General features: G+C 39.4%; 3 protein-coding genes across 4 annotated transcripts in view; all 3 read right to left on the reverse strand.

Moving 5' to 3' along the window:
- stau2 (staufen double-stranded RNA binding protein 2) overlaps nt 1-2,041 on the reverse strand; it is a 76,438-nt gene extending 74,397 nt beyond the window's left edge. Inside the window, exons 1-2 of the mRNA XM_034560206.1 lie at nt 1,977-2,041; nt 115-322 (exon numbers count right to left, since the gene is read on the reverse strand). Of these exons, the coding sequence (XP_034416097.1) occupies nt 115-313 (199 nt within the window). The 5' untranslated portion in view covers nt 314-322; nt 1,977-2,041. The remainder of the gene's footprint in view (nt 1-114; nt 323-1,976) is intronic.
- Nucleotides 2,042-5,715: 3,674 nt separating this feature from the next.
- Nucleotides 5,716-12,046, reverse strand: flj11011l (probable ubiquitin-conjugating enzyme E2 W-B). The gene is given in 7 exon segments (XM_034559942.1): nt 5,716-5,872; nt 5,962-6,118; nt 7,507-7,548; nt 7,550-7,593; nt 7,596-7,609; nt 11,055-11,146; nt 11,956-12,046. Coding segments are annotated over 7 exon segments (489 nt in total). The 5' UTR covers nt 11,971-12,046; the 3' UTR covers nt 5,716-5,747.
- Nucleotides 12,047-14,010: 1,964 nt separating this feature from the next.
- Nucleotides 14,011-16,585, reverse strand: eloca (elongin C paralog a). Of its 2 annotated transcripts, none has more exons than XR_004611742.1 (4): nt 16,474-16,585; nt 15,915-15,942; nt 15,568-15,711; nt 14,011-14,541 (listed from the first exon to the last, which is right to left on the reverse strand). XR_004611742.1 is itself a non-coding variant. In XM_034560593.1 (4 exons), exons 2-4 carry the CDS (start codon nt 15,916-15,918, stop codon nt 14,352-14,354), a joined length of 348 nt encoding a protein of 115 aa, XP_034416484.1. In that variant the 5' UTR covers nt 15,919-15,942; nt 16,474-16,585; the 3' UTR covers nt 14,011-14,351. The 2 variants fall into 2 exon arrangements, 1 of the variants encoding a protein (XP_034416484.1); XM_034560593.1 differs by having other exon boundaries at nt 15,558-15,711.
- Between the last annotated feature and the right edge of the window lie 6,849 nt (nt 16,586-23,434).

Genomic DNA, 23,434 nt, shown 5'->3' on the forward strand with positions numbered 1-23,434 from the left:
CGGAGCACAGCAGAATACACAGCATACTAAGTAACATGGTAACAGTGACAGAACTATATAGAAATCAAATAAACTAATTATTATGGACAACAAACTATTCTGTTGGAGGTTTACCTGGCGATGTAGAAGACACAGGGGCGTCCCCATATCCGACTGCAGGAGCAGGGCAGGCGGGTGTGGGGGCCGGGCCTGTGCCGTTGACGGAGGGCTGCAGACCCAAGGATCCTGGGCTGGCCATGGCCGTCGGGGAAACTCCGGGGGAGAGGCCAGGACCAGCCAGGGGTGCTGAGGTCTGTACTTTCACTTGAGCCATGCTCTATTCCTGAAACCAAATGGCAACTTTAAAGTTTTTTTTTTAGAAACACACTGATCATTATCAACTTTAATCATCTATAATAGACTTGCGTTTTGAAACTTTTGATGAACAAAAAAAGATGTCAATAATGAATTGTGTATCATTATTTCACACCAGTTGCTGCACAATTCCAATCCGTTCACTGTCACTTGACAGATTTCTGCGTGCAAAGCCTGCAGAACTGACTTCAAACTGAGCAGCCCTAGGCCTATCTCACATTCTGATCCACTGGCAGCTAATACACCCAGACAATGAACCTCTATTTGAAGGAGCTTTGCTCATGTTACTGCTGCTAAGCTCCCCGGAAAAAGGAGAGAATCCTGTGATAGCATCCCGAAAAAGACAAAGGAAGTTGAATCACATTTTATTTGAGACTAAAGTGAAGTACATGAATTAGACATAGGTTAACACAGCGGAGAGGGTGCAACAATCCAGTGGAACAAAAACACACTTCAGCCTCTTTACCTGTACATGCATGCAATATTTTGGTGAATGCAATAACACTGTGGCTATGCACCACAGGTAACATAATATGCTACCACGTGTTTTTCTATCAACAAAAGATTGAAAATCGATAGTAACATGTAATTAATTAAATACATAAAAAAGGTACAAACTGTATCACAACATATTGCCAAGATAGCTCCACCACTGGTTCACATTAATATGTGGCAGGCACTGAAGGGAAATGAGGGAAATGTTGTCCACGTCCCCACAGAGGTCAGTGCAAAGGGTCAGAGACAGAACTGAACCCCTGGGATGTGAAGAAATATAGTGCCTTTGCACTTGGACGCTTTGTGAGATGCTGGTTTTGGACCTATAAGTGATGGACAATACCTACAATCAACTTGAAATGAGCTGCAAGACTGACAGAATCAGGTTTTGATGGGTTGAAATAGTGACTACAGGTGTTACCTGTGTCCATTGTTTACAGTTGAGGGCCATGATTTGATTGGTGCAAACAAGAAAGCAGCGGCACGTCCATAAAACAACTGACATCGACTGTTTCCACGAAATAAAACTGCATTTTGCACTCTGATCTGTGACGTTAATTCATTGCATGCGACCTGTTTATATTTGTCGGCACATCCTGCCTGCTTGCCCCTAGAGCTTCTCAGGGTCCCGATCTCTTTTACAGTAACATGCACGAACAGCAACCGGCACGCGGAGGCGGTGTGACGCCGGGGCTGACTGACAGAAGCTACAGGGCTGTCTGCAACCCCTGAACCTACAGTACAGCTCCGACTGTGCCCAGCTTAGCACGAAGCTAACGTTGCCAACGAGGGGAAAACGGCATTTCCTGCTAATGTCAACTCCTCAGAACAAACCGACAGAATTGGCAGGCACACATGCTGTCGTAATTATGTCGCTGTGGTCACCCCTCCTGATGAATAGACACCATCTAGCCACCTCCAGTAACGCTAGTTTAGCCGGTTAACGCTCATCATGGCTGAACGGCCGAGCACCCCTCTCGCTAGCATCTCCATACCGCCCCATCCTCCACGAAAGTCTAGGGGGGTTTCAGTCCCCCGCAACATGATATGTGGACTGGCGACAGCGTGAGTAATCATCCAGAGACCATCCAACAACAAAGGGACAAATATCTTAGTGTATTTTTTACCTTTGTCCAGGGCCAGACCCCAGTTACACCTCCGACATTGGCAAACACTAAAGAGAACTGGATGGAAGAGGGAACAGACCACGTTATTTGTCTGGGTAAATGTTTTAAAATATGTCCCGTGAGAGTGAAATGACTGGTCATTTTGATATTTCTCGCATTCAGTTTGTGTTTCGTTTATGTGGTCAGTGTTAAGCATTGCTTATTACTAACGTACCATCATTGCAGTTTGAGGAGAATCTTGAATGAATCATTGACTGTATCAGCCACCCCCGCGACGATATGAATGGTTCAGTCCTGGTTCGCTTCCTCAGAGCCTGAAGGAGTGCAACTTTGATTCAGAACAAAAATTTACCTTTTCAAACTTATTTTCTGCACACGGCATGCAAACGGGTTGGTTTGGTTGAATAATTTAACTTTTAAATTATGTATTTATGATATAAATATAAAATAATGATTTGGCCTATTTTTTGTTCTCATGGAAGCTTCTTAAAAGACTTTAAATACAAAGGTGATTACTTAAACGTGTTTTTAGAGAGAGCACATAACCACCCAAAGAATAGCACTCCATGCTGCTAGTAGGATTTACTCCCTTTGCCTTAGGGCACTTCGGAGGACAGGGTTTTACCTTAGTCTTGAATCTGAAGAGGCCTACAGTTGAGTGCTTTACTAAGAACAAGACCACAACGTCTGGACCCTTTGCCTCCGAGCGCTTGGTGCGAGAAACCACATCCAGTCAGATGATATGGGTGATTCTGGGGTCCCACAGCTGGAGAGGGCCCCCACATTACCTACAGTGTGAATCTTGTATTTCAAAGTGAGGGAGGGGGCTCTGAAAATGAAGTGTCAATCAGAGACCTGACATGAGTAACGTGTACCGTCACGTGACCACTAGAGGGAGCCACTAGTTCACGTTTGTCATTGTAGTGAGTGTCTGATTATGTTTAAATAATTTTATCATCCGCAAAACTCAAAGTTCATAAAGACTAACTGATGATGAACACGTTCTCAAGCTGAACAAACTACATATATATATACATACATATACATATATATACACACACACACACACACGTATAATAATTAATATTTCTGAAAAACGTTTTCTTATGCGCTTAGCTTACTGAAATGTTTGGTTGCTAGATGTCATTTTGTGCATCACATTCTTAAAATTAATGTTCTTAATGTTGGTGCCGAGATTAGATCGTTTGACCATTCTCGTGTGACTGAGCATTGACACTGAGAATCTCAGTTTTCTACTATGCCGTCAAGTGTCATGAAATTCCTGATGTGACTTCTGTATTTAGATTTCCTCCCTGGACTTGATGGTGATGATCTTTACACCCAGCACTCCCTTTAGGATGGGGCTATTCCGTTTTCAGTGTCAGCATAGAACCACACAAAGGCTTTGAGGCTGCAAACCAAGGTTGAATAAAAGTGAATCTTTGCTTTTATTATTGATTATGAAAATGAACAGGCACCTTTTACATGGAGCTTGCACATCCCAGAACAAAATGTCAAATATAAATAACACACCCTTGTTAGTGTTGAACACTCACACAACCTGCAAGCTAAGAGTTCAAACCACATTGAAAAGGAAAAGAAAAACAATGAAGAAAAAATAAAATCATGTCATATCCAAAACCAATGTAACACTTTCACTCGCAATGTTTTTCAAATCTCCTCTGATCTACTGCCAAACTGGGCGAAAGCTTCTTGTCCCCCACTCAAATGCTGTTGTGACTGCATTTACACAATCATATTCATGTCGATGGTCGTTTCCTCACAGCATGGTGAAAACAGACAAGACCATTACAATGAAGCTTTAAAAAAAAAAAAAAAATCATTGGTTAAATGGATGTCTTTAAGTTATCAATATAGTTTCTGAGATAGCGGTGTGCCGTGGTAATCTCCTCTACAGTATAGAGTATCATACATTCACTCAAGTCCATTCAAGAAACTCCGCTACACCCTGGAAAAAGAAAAAAGCAACACAAACAACCCAAGATGGAAAATTCAAGTATCTCTGACTGAATGGTGATAAACATTTCTTTCGGAATGAAGTGATGACCATCTGAAATAAAGAGCCACACAGCCTCTGGGTATCCATCACATGAACCATTACCTAAGTTATGGAAAGACTAAAAGTGGTCACAATGTCTGATGCCAATAAGAAAACATAGGATTAAAATGGCATGCATCCCCACTGTAAAACTACTAAACTTTTTTGTTTATTTTATTTTTTAACCAACAGTAGTGTTTGTTGCCGTCATCCTAATTAGCAAAGGATGCAGACTAACTTTAAATGAAATAAAGCACTCCTATTATCATTCTGCTATTAAGTAAATGCATCGTCTGCTAATTTTCGCTCACATCATCCAACTATTTAAAGACTTATATACAATAGTTTCAGACATGTTATAAGTTTACAACATATTCTCTTTGGTGAAAATATAGTTAATTCAAAATATCTGATAGGTATCTTTTTAGAGGTGATCTCTTATTGAAAAAAGTACCTGAGCCAAAACTCCTGACTAGGGGGAATCACAAAAGCCTCATCTTTAAGGCTTCTATCAAGACTCTCCTTTTCGTCATTCACTACCATTCTGGAGATCAAAATTAAGATTGAAATTAAATAACAAATACAACAACAAAAAATTGCAAATATACTGGCCCATCAAAAATAACCCAATTTTTCAAAGTATCAGCTAGTTGAAAAGTAACACGAAAAGAAAAAAAAAGAACTCATTTAAAACCAAAAAGATTTTAGAAGATGAACGCATGAAAATAGAAAATCGGTATCGTACAACTAAAAATTAAATCATCCGACAACGTTCTCTTACAGATATTCTTTAAACGGAAGAGAGGCCGCTGCACATCTTCAAGGCTGGACGAAGTGAACACTACACAAGTTCAGCCCAACTTTACGAGGAGGTGCACTCCGAGGTCACCTGCTGCTCCCTGCTGCTCCATCGTCATATCTATATCCGTTTGATTCATCTCTGTGCCGACATGAGCTGCCACGGGTCTCACATTGGAAACTGAAGAGAACGGTCTACTCTTGATATAGAGCGGTTATAAACTAAAACCCTTCAACCTGATAAATAAGTGGAGGACTGCTTACAGTACAACTGCAAGTTGGGGCTAATGTATGAATAGTGCCTATATGAACTAGATACTTTCACAGTGCATATAATTTAAAAAATAATAATAAAAAAAACAGATGAAGCATTTCCTCAGGGTTATGGTGGTCAGATCCCTTCCAGAAAACGAGCAGATTTGGATTTCTCTTTGTAGGCCCAAGCATTGCATCCATCAGTTATTATTGCACAAACACAAGGACCTTAAAATGCACCCACACACACACACAAACAAAAAAGTAACAATAATCTTAAAACAGGAATTATAATCATCTCACTACAAATCCACCTTGCTTGCTCGCTGCATTACTACCGTTTTGTCAACATCTATCCATCTTGGGTGCACCTAAAATGTTCCATTATTTATTTTCGTTCTCTATATTACATTTGACTAAAACATGCATCCAACTGCCCACATAGGGGGGTGGGGGGTAAGGGGGTTGGAGGGGGGGATGCAGTAAAGAGCATCCTGGTGTCCATTTTTCCAGTCAAAGGTCAGAGTTCAAAGACTGAATGATTCAAAGTGCTTTACGTAGGTCAGTAGGACTTCTTTCTTCTACGATTATTACAAAGTTTGTACATTAGCATGTATCATCTGTGGAGGCAAACAAAAAGGATTCAAATTGCATCACCTTTACAAGCAATTACGTCTACATGGCTGGAAATACTGGAAATACTCACCATGATACCACCATTTTGTCTTCTTTGGATTTTTGTTACACGTTCTTACATAAAAGGAGTTATCGGGCGGTCGTCTCTGCAGAAAAACAAACCAGCATTTAGATTTAACATTTAACGAGCATATAATTGGGCATGCATGCCCCCCTCCTTGGCAGATTCCCTACCTTTTTCTTTGCAGCTGGACAACATACTGATAATGCTAAGACAAACTGATTGCACTGAAGCAGGGGCTGGCGACCAATCTTCCGTTAGAATAGACAGACAGATGTGAACATTACTATACACATGAGGGTGGACAGGTATATTCTCTCCTGTGAACATAACCTGCAAACAGGAAAACAAAGAACAACAAATCAGAGGTTATGAAGAAGAATCATGAGTGACATTAAAAAAAAAATGAATATAAAGCAAGGTGGCCGGTAAAATTATTGATGACATTAATAACCATTTCTGTATTTCTTGCAACATTTACACAGTTTGGTGGTGAAAGATACAATTTCCTTAATGACAGAAAACAATAAGGATTGCAGTATAAACTCAGGCTTAGCCTTCTACAGTAACATGAGGCTCTGGGATTAGGGCAGAGGGGCCGGGATGGTATGAGCAAAGGTAAGAGAGAATGGGGGACTAAGAGAGGAAAATGAAGAAGACACTTTCTATAATAAAAAAAAAATAAAAAAATGAAGAGTGGGCATTAGACAGTAGAAGGGTGCAAGAGTCACGGCTAAACAGGGAGATACAGGAAGTGTGAGAAGAGAAGACAGGAGGTGCTAGAGTAGAGAGAAGGAGGGAGCCAGCGTGGCCAAAGAGGGTAATGGAGGCCAACAATGGGTTGAGGCAGTTTGGCACCAGACGGGGCCTCACAGGAGAGTGCATCATCACAGGCCTAGAGGGGGTGACGGGATGAGTGTTACAGATAGGAGCAGAAAGTAAAGCTGGCGCTCCACTCAAAACATCATGACAACTGAAGGCTCCTTGCTTACGGAGCAGTCAAATATTTACTGAAACATCAGACAAACACGAAGCGCAGGAGGTCGGAGCAGACAGGTACACACAACCAATAATACACTGTAGCAATCAAGACTGAACATCCCCAAGGGGCCCCCAAGAGATCCAACAGAGGGCCACTTTGACAGCTTATCCTTCCCATTTGACAGAATGCTGTCTAATTAGTTTATCTGATTTCCTCTCCACCTACTTATTCTCTATTTTTAGGCTCCTAATGAGTGAAACAATATTGTTGAAATAAACTAATCCCCTCAACTGTGGCTTCAGTGGGAGCTCTGTACTGGTGTCTCTGTCAGTAATTCCTGGCTCCAGTGTTTCCAAGCCGAGGTTCACTCCACTAACAACTGCAGAGCCCAAGGGTGTTGCATATGATTATATCAGGAATCCAATGAATATAGGGGATTGTTTACACAGCTCTCCAGCTTTTGATTTTGTTTGGAAAAGGGAAACCAGCGGCATGAATCAATTTTGGTAGCCACTTCAATAGTAACTTCATTCTTTAATCAAACGATCATGGAAAACAGATATTGGACATTTAGTCAGGAAGGCCAATGGTAATGGTGAAGCAGAAAATGACTTTTGAGATCCTTGAGACAAGATAGTAAAGGGACTGCACTTACGTAGCCCTTTTCAAGCTGAGAGCGAGACAAAGAGCCTCACATATACAAACATGCACTGATGGCTGCAGAGCGACTTGTGCTTACCTGAGGTGAATCAAATGGATATCGACTACTAAATTTGAAAAGCCAGCTGAAATTTCTCTCCTTCGTACAGTGTGCCAGATGCTCCTCCATGTCTACAATCCAACTAAAAGAAAAGCAAAATATTAAAATCATTTAAAACATTCACTCAAACAGAAGAGTAGAAAACATATAATGAACAACAAATAAACATGTCGTGTCCAAATAAATTAATATGTATTTGGGTTTATAGCTCAGATTAAACTAAATATAATCTACTGCTAGCAAACTATGATATCGGGTCAACACTTCCTTTAACAACAAACCTTAACTATGCTTTTGGGGGAAATGGGTTGAGGCAATGCAAAACAGGTTTGCCTTGCTCGATGACAATGTCAGTTGTTCTGACCCGATCTCACAGGAGGGCGTAGAAATAGCACATTTCCATATTTTAGGCTTTTTGTGTATCATTTATACACCACTTTACACATGCCACTTAACGCAAAGTAGTTACGAGACAAGGTCCAGTTTAGTCAAAACAGAAGCAACAGCTGCAGTTAGGCTGAGACCCCATAGCTACTTAGTTATGTTTAGCTTAAGAAAAACATCATCGTAGGGCTTAAAATAATAATCTAACATCAGGTTAAATTGAAATTTGACCAGATGTTAGACTTTTGTTTGAGATCAAATACCTGAAAAATGAATGACGTTCCCATCGGCCTCAGTTGTATATTGTATTACCTGCTTATTAGCTGTCAAAATTGGCCAAAAATGACAAATCAAATATACCTTACACAAAGGTCCAAAATATTAAAATATTTATTATGAGGCATTATGCCGCAGCATTGCGCAACCCGCCGTTTTGAGCTGAACTTTTGTCAGACACCCCCGTTTATACTTATTTTTGTTGCTTGCTTGAAAGCGCCGCAATGATGACAAACCGCCGATTGGTGAAGTCCAAGTGATCTGTACAATACCTGCCCACAAGTATGGTGGTAGCTGACTGGAGGGACCTCACCTAAAGGTTTCCTGCTTCCTGTGGACTATATTGTATGTTATTTTGAGTAAATATTTACTCACTATAAAACTACCTTTTCGCCTATCGCTAAAGTGGCTACCTCACCAGTGAGCTGATCGGTACCTGGTTTGTTTACATGACGTAGCGTAGTGCTTGCTGTTCGGACACGGTGTTACTCTCTCAGCGGCCGAGTTCTCTGCAATCATTACGGTTGGTGTTACAGTTTTCCTCGTTCAGCTTGACCCAACGTTACATTTGATTTTCTATCAATGAAAGTACATTGTGTGACTCCCACCATGCACTGCATTTAGTGTGCCCAAGGGAGACAACTTTGTCCCACAATCAAAAGATTCATTTTTAGATTTAAGTGTCTGATTTCTATTGATATTCACCTATATATTCAAATGTTTAATATTTTTGACAATCCTACTGGTAATTTGCAAATGCTAGTACACTTTATTAAGATGGTGAGTATGGCGAAGGCCTAAGCTTCACAGAGCTGCTAGCATGTTATTTACTAATAATAAATAACATGCTGTAGTATTAATTGGAAACATATAGAATGACTTGCAAGGATCACATCTCTTTATCATTAGAAAAGGATCACACGAAATGTAAGCAGCGAATGCTGCATTAAGTGTGTAATCAAAAGCTTTTAGTCTGCCTTATTCAAGTGACATTCAATATTCAGCTGGGTTATAATAGCGGTTTAGTAATAATGTGATACTCTATTGATCTACTGGACAAAATCCATTTTTGCCTATGTAGCCTGGCTACAGAACTGTGCTGACTGAGCTAGGAGGGATTCAATGACTTGCTCAGAATGGAAGATGACTGCAAACCCAGGGGCTTGATCCCGAGTCTCTGGGATGAAGGTCAGTCTATCTGCTTAATATACCTCTATGGCAAAATGTCCAGATCATTAATTGGGATTGCTTGAGCATAAGAGAAGAAAATGGAACACGGATGGCAGCATCACAATCTCTGGCCTAATTTCTTCTAGGCAAGCAGTACAGATAGGTCAACAAAGAGACTTGTGGTTGTTGTTCGGGTTTATAGCTTTGTCTCTTTTAGCTCTAGCCTCGAGCCTATGACCATTCAGGCCTACATATGAGGTCAGCCTTTAGAGAAGTGATCAAAGCATCTGAACAGAGCTCCATGGAAGTAAAGCTTAGAGGGAGGCAGTATCATTGTACATGCTGCAGAGTTAAACCTGATGCAACCCACACTGATCACAGGCAGCGACTCCAAGGACATTATGCTCAACTCGCTCATATTCCCTATTTTCTGGTGATCATATAATCCAGTCAACAAAAACAACACTGGGCCATTTAGTGAGAGTGGGAGAAAAAAAAGTACACCTATAAGAGACTTGAAGTGCTTTAAAGCAGTAGTTTCCGTGTTTGCAATGTCCGCTGGCTCATTACAGCAACTGCACTATCCCACAGTGAGCTGAAAGACTTTGCAATTTAATGAACAGCAGAGGGAAAGACGTGTACTATAAACAAAACCTATAAAACCAAAAACACATGGTCACCTTATCACTGTAACCCACACAGCATTGTCACTAGTGGGCTTTTTCTATGTCCGTTATAAAAAAAAAAGGATAGGTTAACTAGAGTGTCAAGCAGGAACCGACTATTCGTAACTTACTCCACTAGGACAGGCTACACAAAAACAGGTGACAGTCAGGTCAGTATGACAAAAATAAACCCAGGCTTAACAAAACTTGATCAGAAGTACAGACAAAAAGGCACACCCATACATATAGTCTCAAACCTGGGATGCAATGGAGAATGAATCTAGCAGAACTGGTTTGTAGACTTGTCAGTCATGCAAATAAAAATACATTCATTGTTAGCAATTGCTATCAAATAAAGCAGATGCCATTGTAATCTGGATCTTCCATGGTTACACTACTAACCACAAGCCCTGTAACACGTATAGTCTCTTGGCAAAAGTGTCTTGCAATGATTCTGAGCCCGCAGCTGAAGGACATAAAAAAACATTTACAGGACTACAAATGAGTTAATCAATCCTCGCAAGATTATAAAAGACACAATGTCATTTACTTCGTTCACATAATCATGGGCGTTTAAGGGAACACCCAGACCGAAAGGTCAGCGAAGCAGCCTCTGTTTCTCGCTACCGTCAGCCAACTCATACATGCCAACCGGTAAATATTTGATCAGGATGAATAATAAGTGACACTGTGCATTAGAAAACACTCCACTGAGGGGCAGATATGACAATCACTGGAATGACCTTGATTCTTCCTCACCACCAGTGGCTGCCGGGACACCAACAGCTTTGTGTCTTCATATTGTTATTGCAAAGGTTACCCTTTGTTGCACATGTGGTATCAGACATGTTCATCACACTGGCTCATCATGGGGATCAAAACATGACCCTTTAGAAAGCCTCGTTGGACTCGTGTTCATTTATAGATGGCCACCTTGTTCAATGACTATGGGAGAGTGACCCGATGTTAACCGTGTTAGAAAACGCTGCCACATAGAAACAAAAAAATTAAAAACTAAAGTCGAGTACTTACTGCGTAATGGTGTTCTGTACACTTTTTTCGTTGAGCGTCATCCCAGGGGGTGGATCATTTTGCATGGCTAATAATTCCTTTTGAAGCCTTTTCTGTTGGGAGAGAATGTGTTTGGGATTAAAACCATAATATAAAAAAAAGAAAAAAAATAGGTTAAAGAAAAAAGATTGCGGGCAACAAATACTTCCCCCCTCTATTTTACGAAGATATTTATAACTTAAACAACGTGACATGAGGTTTGGATTATAAATGTCCGATTATAAGTGTAGCTGTACCGAACGTCAACACTAAAACAAAACTCCGTGACAGATTTGACCCGTTTTTCATGGAGCTACGCAAGTCAAGCTATGTATGACGAGAATAAACTATGTATGAAGAGAATAAACACGATGCTTTCTGAGATAAGGCAAACATCTCGACTCGGCTGTCTCAGGATAGCGAGGCACCTTCTTCAGACCGAGAGGCGACTAGAAGCGCTCAATCTGCTGCGTACCGTCTCGTTAGCGAGCTGACGTCAACGACGGACACACGGGCCACCGGAGCTCGGTTTAAAAATATTAAAAACCAAGTCAAACTCAAAACATTATATTCCTCGAGTTATCGTCCACGTGTTGCTGTGATACAAAAGCGTCGCCGGCCATCGACGTATTGTCAGGAAGCTGTGGTTTCTCCACTCAGCGGTGCTTCGGTGGTGATGATGCTAGCTAGTTGTGTTGCTAGCAAAACACTCGGCGCTACATCGGAACAGTTGAGGATAAATCTCGTTGCTTTTACTTTGATATCCTCACGACTTCGAACAGATACATGTACGAAAATTAAGTGGCGAATAAACGACAAGGACGGACCAGCCTGAAGGTCAGGTAAATTATAAATATGCGATCGCTGTCAATGTATTTCCTACCTGCATCGACGCCATGATGGAAACCCCCCCTGCTTCAGCGCAGAGGGGAGGACAGTACGTCAGGCGGTCACGTGACCGAAGTTGTTTGACAGAGACAACAATCCAGCGATGTGCACCGTCAGGTCACCTGACTCATTTAGTCGTTAACTGACGATATAAGGGGCGTTTATGAAAGGATTTAATTAAATTGCAAAATAAGTATGGCGTTAAAATGTACTGAGGTCACGTGAGTCAATGACCTTTACTTATAGTGGGATGGACCTGCCTGACATCCCTGATCCAGAGTTATCCCAAATATTTCTTCTCGTGTTTCTTTTAGTTATTTGAGATATTGAAAACACACTCCGATTTGACATATTATGTATCTTAAATCACACAAAATAATTATGCCTTTTATCATAGCGTCTCTGTTACATTTAGATACATTTTGCACACTCTGTTTACATTTAATTTAATTTATTTCCTTAATGCACAATGTGTGTATACATATATATATATATATATATTTATTTTTTTTATTTTGTATATATCTGTCATCCCTGTTCTTATATTTATTTTTATTTAGTGTGTTTAGTTTATTTTGTCTATTCCATTTGGTGTCTGTAAAGTGTTGGGCGCTACTATGACAACAAATTTCCCCTTGGGGATTAATAAAGTATATATCTATCTATCTCTACATCAATATGTTATGTTCTTATATCTTGTATATATTGTGATTTGGGCTATACTAAATAAACTGAATTGAATATCAGCTAGAGCTTCTCCCTTTTCATGAAAAAGAAGTACATCAATGTATCTATGTCAGAAAATTTAGAGGCAATTTTTCAACTGATTTGTAATTTGAGTAAACCTCCTCAGGTTTCCGCTAAAAACAACTTTACTCAGCAGCTGATGCTCCCACCGGATATGGTTTACTCTATGGAGCGACAAAAGAAGGCAGACGGTAAACGAGACTCTCCACATTCATTATCAGCATTAACATTGCAATACATCATGCAGTAACATGTAACCTCATTGCCAAAGTGCTGATGCTTGCAGCAATATTTATTCTGAATTCTGGGATCATCAACATCAACTTGCATGTGTCATTTCATCTGATTTGATTGATCACAGTTTTTAAAAACTTTTTCTAGTGTAAATCAGAAAGGGCATACCTGAAATATCATGTCCCATTTACCCCCTAATCCACGGGGTCATGATGTACCCCACAATGTTGACTACGTCCCCATTTCCACCACAAGAGATCAAAGCATGTACTGTATCATCACTCCTTAATCTACGAACGGACAGTATGGGCCTTGATTAGCTGTTTGGTAGATGATCACTGTAACCGGGCTATTGCAATGCAGTATGGAAAAAACACAACAAAAGCTGGCTTGCCTTATTAGGCGAGCAATAACCATAACCCATTTTTATCAATAACCGTAATTGTACATCCGTATCGAATGATACCACTGGGATCCCAATTAACAGATTAGAATTTCCTTCACACATCCACCTAGCATCCCAGGCCCAGAGATGCTTACATATCATTGTTCAAGTCAAGTGTCAAGTCCCCATCACTTGCTGTGTGACCATAAAATGTCACGTTAAATGAGATTGACTTTTGTTTCACAAATTCTGTTTGGAAGAACATGTTCTAATTACATAAAAGTATAAGCATTATACTTGAGGCATAACATTTTTTACAATGTATTCAAGGTATAATGAAGCACACTAAGTTTACTATTAATATGAAGCAAAAGTAATACGCTAAAAAACATGTACATTTTTGAGTGTTTACCGATTACATTATTGTCCCAACAGGGAATTTGACACATATTCGACTACGCATCTATCTCATCTTCCAAACATCCCAAGCAGTGAGTATACAAAACATGTTCCGTTATATCTAACAACTTAATGTGCAACACAGAATTGTGCACTTTAGTGTTATAAATAGGCCTGCTTTTCTTCATGGCCTTTCAAACATTGTTTGTTTTACTTGAGCTTGACCAAAATACACAATGTGTATGATGCCGTTTTTTGTGAAAGGGTATTTAAAGTCAGCAGTACTTCATATGGAACATGCATAGTGAGGCAGCAACTTGCAATAAACTGTGCTCACCAAACAGGTCTTTATTAATCTGGAGAGGTGAGGAAACATTTATGGGGTTGGGGCACATTGATCACATTCTTGGGCAAGTGATGCAGCCTGCCCTATCCATGTATTACATTACATTAAAATGAATCCTTTAATACTAATAAAATTATGACAGAAAGCCAGGTGCAAAAAAAAGAAAAAGAAAAGTGACATACATACTTATATTCAGGTGTCATATAAGTAAATGGCAAAACAATTTAAATATTCAAAAAAATCTAAAACTGTTTTAAACTGCAACATTGTTTCTGTAACTTTAGCAATCCAAAAAGTTTGCAGCCATGAGCAGCTCCAGGGCGATCTCCGGAGCGATGGGGAATTCAGGTATTTCTGTGGAGCTGTTGGTGTAGCGGACCTTGTAGGTGAAGTACATGCAGACCTTGGACAGGACGTGAGAGGGAATCTCCCTGAAGTTCACTTCGTTGGTTTCATTTTCAGCAATTGTCCTGTAGATGGAGGGTTACAGTAGGTGGCATGAGCTAAAAACAATGAATTTAGGACATAAAACTAAAAGAAATACAACTACGAGTATCCTATCCTGGATAAAGAAAAGAAATAAAAAAGGCACAACACATTTAATAGGAGGTATCAAAACAACTGTCTGGATGGAGCATAGTGGCGCTAACTAGACATGCAAAATAACCTACTAAATAAACAACAATGTCTTAATTATGAACTTAAACCAGTAGACTCAATCCCATGCCTATCTAAATCTCAAGCAAGCAAAACAGCACCACTTTACACATTTTAGCTACTTTTAAATGCAAGTACAAACAACCCCAGGTTACACAACTCCACAGGACAGTTTGATGAGGCTTAAGACAGTACTGCCTCAAAATATCTAAGCAACCTTTTGTTTGCCAGCGGTAATAAAATTGACACATCTACAGTTTAAAATTCAGTTTTATCTTTCTGAGGCAGCACTAAATACCAAAAAGCATAATGCTCTGACACTACTTTCCAAAACCTCACGTTCCTTAGTTTATTGTACAGTCTCTGATTTGGCTCATGCAAGAACAAACCATGTACAATCTTAGACTATAGCTACTTCTTCCCGGAGATATCGCTCCCAATATGCATCATGGTGGTAAAGCATAGACTGTCATGTGGAGTAAACTATTCCATAAAGCATTTTTCATGTTCTACCTGGACAAAATGTATTATTTTAATGTAATCTCCATTTAAACAGGTTGAAGATAATGACAGGAATCCAGCATACAGGATAGAAAACACTGAGCTCATCCCCTACATATTTGTGACAGCTCCCAAAACTGTCAGATTATTTCATGATTAAAAAAAAATATCACTCCTCAGAGTACCACTGAATATGCTGAGAATTCTGCTATGCATGAATTTGCATTAGTCTACAGGGCTAAAGTTATTTCAGTTTAAGTAAAGTCTGTATGCATAGGTTGTGAGTGCTATTAGAAGAAAATACAGCTATACTTTGACACATTTGCACAAATCCTCACCTGGTCCGCTTAACATGGCTTTGATAGTCCCAGATGTCAAAGCATGTTCTCTTTTCACAATAAATTCATGACCATCTGAAGAGATCAGTTTCACATACATGGCATCTGGCCCCTCACAGCCACCGTAGGTTCTCTCTTCACCGTCTGTGAACAACACATTCTGATAATCTCAAAAAAGGTGTAAACCAAGTGCTTCATACATTTTTACTTGTGAGATTGTGCGATTGAAGAGAAACGTTAACAAATTACACCTCCATGATTCAGCGCACACTTATGTGAACCGACAAGAAATTAATTGGAAAACTATATATATATATATATATCTCCTTGTTTAGTTGATCACTCACCCATCCTGTTGCGTAGTTTATGTTAACTCTAAAAAGAAAACATGGAAGAAATAAGTTGAACAATATTACTCGTATGAACGATTCTTAATTAACTCTTAAGGACACCAAGACCCCCAAACACACGTTATTAAGTCACCTGAGGCTGGTCACTGGCTGTAATGCTTTGCTACAGAATATGCACTCTTAAATTATTGTTTTCGTTGGCTAACGTTAAGTCTCGTTGATTTGGTGTATTTCTGACAGTTAATGTTAAGACGGATCAAACAAACAGCTGAAGTTAACGCCATTAGTAATGTACCACAATGTAACTACTAACGTACAGTTGTAACTTATCGAATCTAAAATTAGATTAGTGGTCATTTCTTTCTCGATCTAATTTCATTTAAAGTGACTCCGCAGCTGTCGGTGTTAGCCGGCGAGCTAACGTCTTGCCAAACGAAGGATAATGTTAGAATTTATGTTATCGATTATTTAGTGTTAAGACTGCATATCAGAAAACAGTCCGAAGCACTCTAACACAAAAGAGCAATGTAATCACAAACAAAACACTGTCTCTTACCACTCCGTTGTAGAATGTAGAGAGAAGGACTGCGTTTCGGTTTCAGCTAACGTTAGCCACCGGCTGTTACCCGGAAATAGTTCGTGTGAACTCTCGTCCGCGATAAATGTCTTCCGTGGAATTGATTTTCGGGAGAAACGGACCCCGTATCGTCTAAATCCTGACCAACGCAAACAGGTTCGTTTCAAATTACAATACAGTTATAAATGTTTGGTCAACAACCATCTCAAATTGTCTAAGAGAAAAACTTTTTAATACAATTATAACTGTGATAGAATAATGTACAACGCCGAGGCTATTTCTGGATAATTAAAATGTACACATCCGGCGCCCGATCAGTCAGTGTCACTGGATAAGACGTTTAGATAAGAGAGAGGAAATAAGGTTATACATTTTTAAATTTAATGAAGATCTGAAATGACTTGTCAAATGTACACTGATTTACAGGCCATCCACGAAGAGTTGAGATGTCCTTTTAGGTTAAGCCTATGGGGGGGCGCCTGTGTTTCAGGTTCCTGACTGTCTCCATTAGCTATGATGGGAGAGAGCAGGTGCTGATTGGACATGACTGAGACATTTTGCAGGCCCATAAATCTGGATTAAAAAAAGAATAAAGTTCAATATAAAGTGTGTTGTTTGTATTAACAGCCAACCATTACAGTTCATACAGTTGGTATGGTGTGTCTGCAATAGAGCAGAGGCAGTTGGGCACATACTGTATTCAGAATGTGACTTTGCCCTGATCCGGCCTGGAGTTCTGTCCATGGGGGAAAAGTGATGACTGTTGAAATCTGAAACTTCCATATGGACGCAGAGTTATCTGAGCTGGGACACTAAGAGCAGACCAGCAAAGTGAATGCTCCTCATGCAAGATGGTAAGGAATTCCTTATACTTTGCTCATTTACACACATATATTAAGGTTCTACAACTGGTGGGAGAAAGGAGACATTTTTTCCCAGACTTGACAATTGACTGTGCTCATTGCTGCAACAGATGTCAATGGCGACTTCTGCAGAGGTGACACCTGACCTGCTATTTGTCTTACAGTAATACCAGGCTTAACTATGCTGTCAGTTTGTTTCCACAAAGTTTCAGTAGCCTCCTGCCTGTTGACTGCCAGTGTTGCCTGTTGACTCTCTTACACACACACACACACACACACACACACACACACAGACCCACGCACACACCGTCACTCACACACACAACCACCAAAAACAATCACTGACCCTTCCAGTCCCCCATTACACCATTAGTGCTTATGATCAGAGCGTGCGGGTGGCGGCAGGCGCTTTGATGTCTCTCTGATACAACTCACCCCGCTGCAGCTGCTCTCAGCTCTATTTTGGGGAGGCTGCTGTGGGCCCTTAGAAACAGGGCTTCCTTAAACACACACACACACACACACACACACACCACACACACACACACACACACAGAGCACACTTTCTTGCACGCACCAGGCCATTCTGAAATGGTGGGATGCAGTTAACTTGCTAGAAAAGGCACTTGTCCATCTTTATGCTTGTTAGTCTAATTACCTGTTGATGTTTGTTGACATCTTAAACAGTCCACATTCAAGCATGGTTTTCATTCTTATTAGCTTTGAAATGTGCAGATACATTGGTGCTCACTTGTTTATATGTGTCCTCTCATCATAAAACCGCTATGTAAAGGTGGGTTTGGAATGGTAGATAGAAGACTAGGCCTTACAATAACTTGAATCCCTAATTTTCCACTTCTTTTTGCCACCACTTTTAATATCAGTTGGTCAAATGTCAACACATAGGATAATGTATGAACAGAACAATAGCTTAGTGAAGAGGCCCTGATTGAAAACCAGGTCAGAACTTTAGTCATTGTAGTGAAAGATGGGGGAGGAATGTCTTTGGGCAGATCTTTTCTGAAATGAGGGAAAGGCCTGTCACAATGAATTTGAGGGGACTGTCCCTTTTGCCTGCAGCGAGTAACAGTGCCCTGCAATCCTTGTGTTACTCCTAATCTCAGGAACCTTTGCAAAGGAGGAGCATCATCAGCAACCCATGGCACGTCAGACACAGTTATATCTCACTGGATGAAAGGTAAAATGACTACATGTAATGTAATTAAGAATATGTATTCATTTAAAAGAGCTCAGCCTCTATTTTTGTATAATGGAATTTGGTTCATGTGGCGTCTCCACAAAGACAAATCAGCTGTCGTTATATTGTGGCATAATGTGAAAAAGATACATTAGTCTCTAGCTTTATTGCGTGATTTCAGGTTCAGACATTTTGAAGCGTATCAGCTCCCGTTGCTATCACAACACCACATACAGGAATATCATTTGGTGATAGTTTGAATAATGACTCACTCGGCAAATACATCTGCCATGTGCGATTCCTGCATGGCCATAACATCTGGCAAATTGTTAAATCATTCAATAGTTCAGGAACGTTATTACAAACTGACTGTTGGCAGTGGCATCACAAAAGGGCTCACACAATGACAACTTAGCAAAAAAGTGACACAAGTGTTTCTTGGATCAATAGATGTGCAGATAGGAGAGCTGTTCACAGACAGAGAGTCTGAAAAATCTTTCTGAATAGGTTCAGCAGCAGGAATACTAAGACAATGGATTCTTATCCAAGCAACATTGTTATGCTCGTTATTACCATCGCACTTTGCAATACAATGATATTCAAAGCAATCCAAACCAACGTGTGCAAGCTTTGAGGCAAACGGCTTGCACAACATACTGAGTCATAAAATAATAAATAATAAAATTACCCTTTACATGTTTATTTTCTACAAAACAGTGTTAGTTTTATTGTCCGTACAGAATGAACGCCTCAAATGGCATAACAGACAGATAAATGGACCTGACAAGCATTTACTCTCAATAGCTTGAGGCTAATGCAGGGTGTTGTTTGTTTGAACTAGACGACTCACCCCAAAGACCCCGATGATAAAACTCTCACCCTAGCTCACAATTTGTTAGATAAACAGGATATAAGTCTTATACTGTATCAAAAAGGACATGTGGAATCATTAGCACGGGACAAAAAAAACTGCACATCTTCTTTATATTTGTTTACTTGAGATGACAGTGATAGCTTTATGCTTTTATGACAGATGGAGTGATGCTAAGCTAAGCTAGCTATGCAAGGCATGGAAAGGGGATCTGCTTAATACTGATGCCTGAGCAACAGTTTTTTTTAAAAAGGCCACCGATATCCCCTCACTGCTTACAAGCCTTAATCCAATTTTAGAAGCACAAGCAAGTTGTGTTATTAGTCAGAAAGATGAAGGCTTGGTCTCAGAGAGGGGAGTTCAATTTACACACTTGCTGTCATCTTAGTGGGTATATTCCAGACGTGTCTGTCCAAGCCAATCCTTAAAAGACACAGATATGTACACCTTTATGTTATTACAATCATTAATAATGAAATAAGATTACACATAATAATGTTACAATGTTAAAGGGGGTTTGTTAACTGTTTTATTCACATGTACTAATTATATACTGTGGTCTAAAACTTCATAACTATATGATATTATGTTTTTATAGCATTCATAAAACTGTTTTTATACCAATTATGGAGGAGTTAAGGAGTTATAGTTATATTAATAATAATATTAAGACTATAAAGTTAAGTTGCCTTCATCTGCTTATAACTACATTATTGTGTGTTACAAACACTTTATTGTTAATTTTACGTTAAAATGCCAAATAGGAGGCCTTGGATTTGTCTGAAAACTTGTCTCGTAATATGGAGGAACCATAAGCGTCATGGAAATTACGCTTTCCGTTGATTGGTATTGTCCAATTAGGACAATGCAAACTAGAAATTGATATGATATATTACAAATAAATAATGTATCTATAAATAAATAATCTAAATTTGTTAATTTAAATGTTTAAAAAAAAATTGGTTTACTAATGCATATATTATTCCATTGATGAATAGGTTTAAATAAAAAAAAAAAAAGGTTCATAAAAAAGAACAATACATAACCATTGACATGACAATTTTCAGGTTGCCTGGTTGTAATCAGATGGTCAAGTGGGGAACTTTTTAACCGGCCAAAGTGCAACCTACCTGAAATACATGCCAGGGTCAGATTAGCATGTGCCACAGTCCTTCTGCAGTGAGCAAAGTAAAAGTAAATAAAGTCTGCTCCCCATAGTATAGATGGCACAAGCGCCACTGCTGAACACAAAGATAATTGTAGATTCTCCACCCTGGTTGAATCATAGCTAGTCACTGGAATTAGTTATATGGCTCCTATCAAGGTGGGATATGCTTATAAGGTTTTGGTTTTATATTCGTCCAGGACTGCTTGTGCAAACCAAATCTTGTCCAGCATGCTGTTCCATATCAGAATAGTAACAGAGATATTCCTATACTATTACTGACAAGTTAGGCTTCATGAAGGTTTTAAGTACCAGTACTACACACTCTTCTGAGTATTCCTTAAGGAAAAATGTCTATGATACTATAATTCTCAGTAGCAATGACACCTGATATTGTAATCTCTGGGACAAGGTAAACAAATATGGTATGCAATTAAAAACACATCTCTTTCGACTATACCTTGAATAGGTAGCACTTAAATGCTGTAGTAGCACTTAAATGTCCCTTACCGATAGCACTTTAGTAGCACTTAAATGTCTCTTACGGATAGTACTTTGTATTTTAACTTTATTGAAGAAATTGTACTTGCTTGATTCTTGTTGTTCTGAGTTTGGACTCACGGTTTAATGCACTTATTGTAAGTCGCTTTGGATAAAAGCGTCAGCTAAATGACATGTAATGTAATGTAATGTAATGATAAACAAATAGAAATATGAGTGAGTTACGATCTGAAATGATCCCCAACATTTACACTAATTGTAAGAGTTTGCGATGAGAGAACTCTGCACAGGTTTTGCACTGTCTGCCGGCGTCAGGGCAGAGGGCACACAGCAAGTGCAAGACCATGGCGTCGCTGATTCCAGACAGATGCCATATAGCTGGTGTAACACTACACTAATCCAAAGGCCGATCAGCAGTGGAAACAGTGCAATCTCACCCGAGACAAACTGGGGCACCTGCCTGCGCCTGCACCACTAATGCGAGACCCCGACGTTGGACTTTCATTTCATGCCCACTCTTTTCCCCCCGGATCTCATTATAAGAAGGTCATCATGAGGCCATCATTGCTGGGAGGTTAAGAGCAGATGAGACGGTGGACCTTCGGCAATACATAAAAGTGAACATGTGGCAAGTAGAAATCCTTGCATCCATCCATTCCAATCCATCTGTTAATTAATGTCAGTGGTAATATATATAAACGTTCCATTGATGTTTGTTGTGTAGTATATGGTGTGTTGTAGTGTTTGTATTTCAGCAGTATCATACATTTGAGAAAACACGCAACATGTATTTTAACAAGGTATAACATCTTTATTGTTATACACATAACTTCATCTCCAAAGATTTTGCAACAAATCAGTGGGGTAACATGAACCTTGAGATATCAAAAGTCTCGCGCAGTTCCTCGTTATATCCTAAAATACCTCAAACAAGTACATCTGCCTTTTACATCCCCAAATGGTACATACAGTACAACCAATTAGAAATACAGTTTTTTTTTTCCACTGTCAAACATTATCATATGTGCATTACATTACCAATTACAAACAAGTTATATTCATTGTCAAAATACAGGTGTGCAAATTGTTAGAAAAAATACCAACTCATACCAGATTCTGGATTGTGCTCTGTAAAAATCCTTACAAATAGTATATAATAATCTATATATAAATGACTCCAACATGCAATGTTGCATTTCAAAAAATTATCCCATAAACAGGCTGTTCTGTTAAACCCTCGGAAAACTCCAGTCTTCACCGGCTCGTGTGAAGACAGTTAAAACAAGAAAAGAGGGTTGTAGCAAAGACAGGGTGAACAATTGTTATTTAATACATCACATTTGTAATATAACAATGTTTTTTTAAATATAATATAGTGTCTTAGTCTGCTTTTATTGTCTATTCCACAATTTGAATATATTCTGATAGTTAGTTATGTGGATATTTTGCAAACATCTAACAGACTGAAGCATTCTCCAAATGCAACGTGCTGTCTCATTGAGTAACAGACAGTCAAGTTAAACTTCAAAACTGAATTGCAGCAAAGAAAACCAAGACATATTAAAGCCCTTTTTATGATGATCAATGTTCACAAAACACTTCAGTTGAATTTAATAAATTAAACCTTGGTAGGGATGACAGTATATTGTCATATAAATAACCACTTTTTAAAATCAAAGAAACTCATGCCATACCTGCAACAAAAAGACTACAAAACAGCTACGGTGAGGCAAGTTAAAAGCATGATTCAGGTGACAACAGTCAAAGTATCCCCCACAAGACAAAGTTAAGACAAGGATGGCATCTCCCAACCCCTCAACCCCCCCAATCCTCATCTTTTTTCTGAGGTAAACAGTAGTACTGTTAAGACTTATAAAGGCATCTCTCATTCTCCCTGGTGCCACATTTTCCATGGCCTCAACCTGAATAAATTCAACTTCCACTGTCCACAAGACCGTCTTGATCCAGGTTCACAAGCACACGCATGCACTGCTGGGCCGACAGAAGCAGCTGCGTGAACTGCTTCTTTGCATTTTAGGTGGTATGCTGAAACATTGAAAGCAAAGAATAGAAATGAAGGAATTCAAGCAAAAGGGTTTCATTAACATGTGCAATGAAATTGACACGTGCAATGAAATATCTTCCTTCTGATTTATAAATAGCATAAGACATTTGTTACTTCACTCTCACAGAGCTAGGTAGCTTTTAAAGTGTGAGTATCCTTCATAAACACAATGCTGGCTGATAAGCAACGCCCTCCCTCAAAACCAGTCGATTACAATTTTGAGAGGCTGTCAAAATAAATGGTACGTAGGATTTCTGTAATGGTACAATCCCCCCCA

Source organism: Cyclopterus lumpus, chromosome 20 (assembly GCF_009769545.1).
Source record: "Cyclopterus lumpus isolate fCycLum1 chromosome 20, fCycLum1.pri, whole genome shotgun sequence".
Lineage (NCBI taxonomy): Eukaryota > Metazoa > Chordata > Actinopteri > Perciformes > Cyclopteridae > Cyclopterus > Cyclopterus lumpus.

Excerpts from the sequence above, each read along its gene's own strand:
- eloca (XM_034560593.1), bottom strand. Across the intron at positions 14,542-15,557 it reads AGCGGACCAGGTGAGGATTT|GACAATTGCTGAAAATGAAA; the intron begins GTGCAAATGTGT and ends CTCCATCTACAG.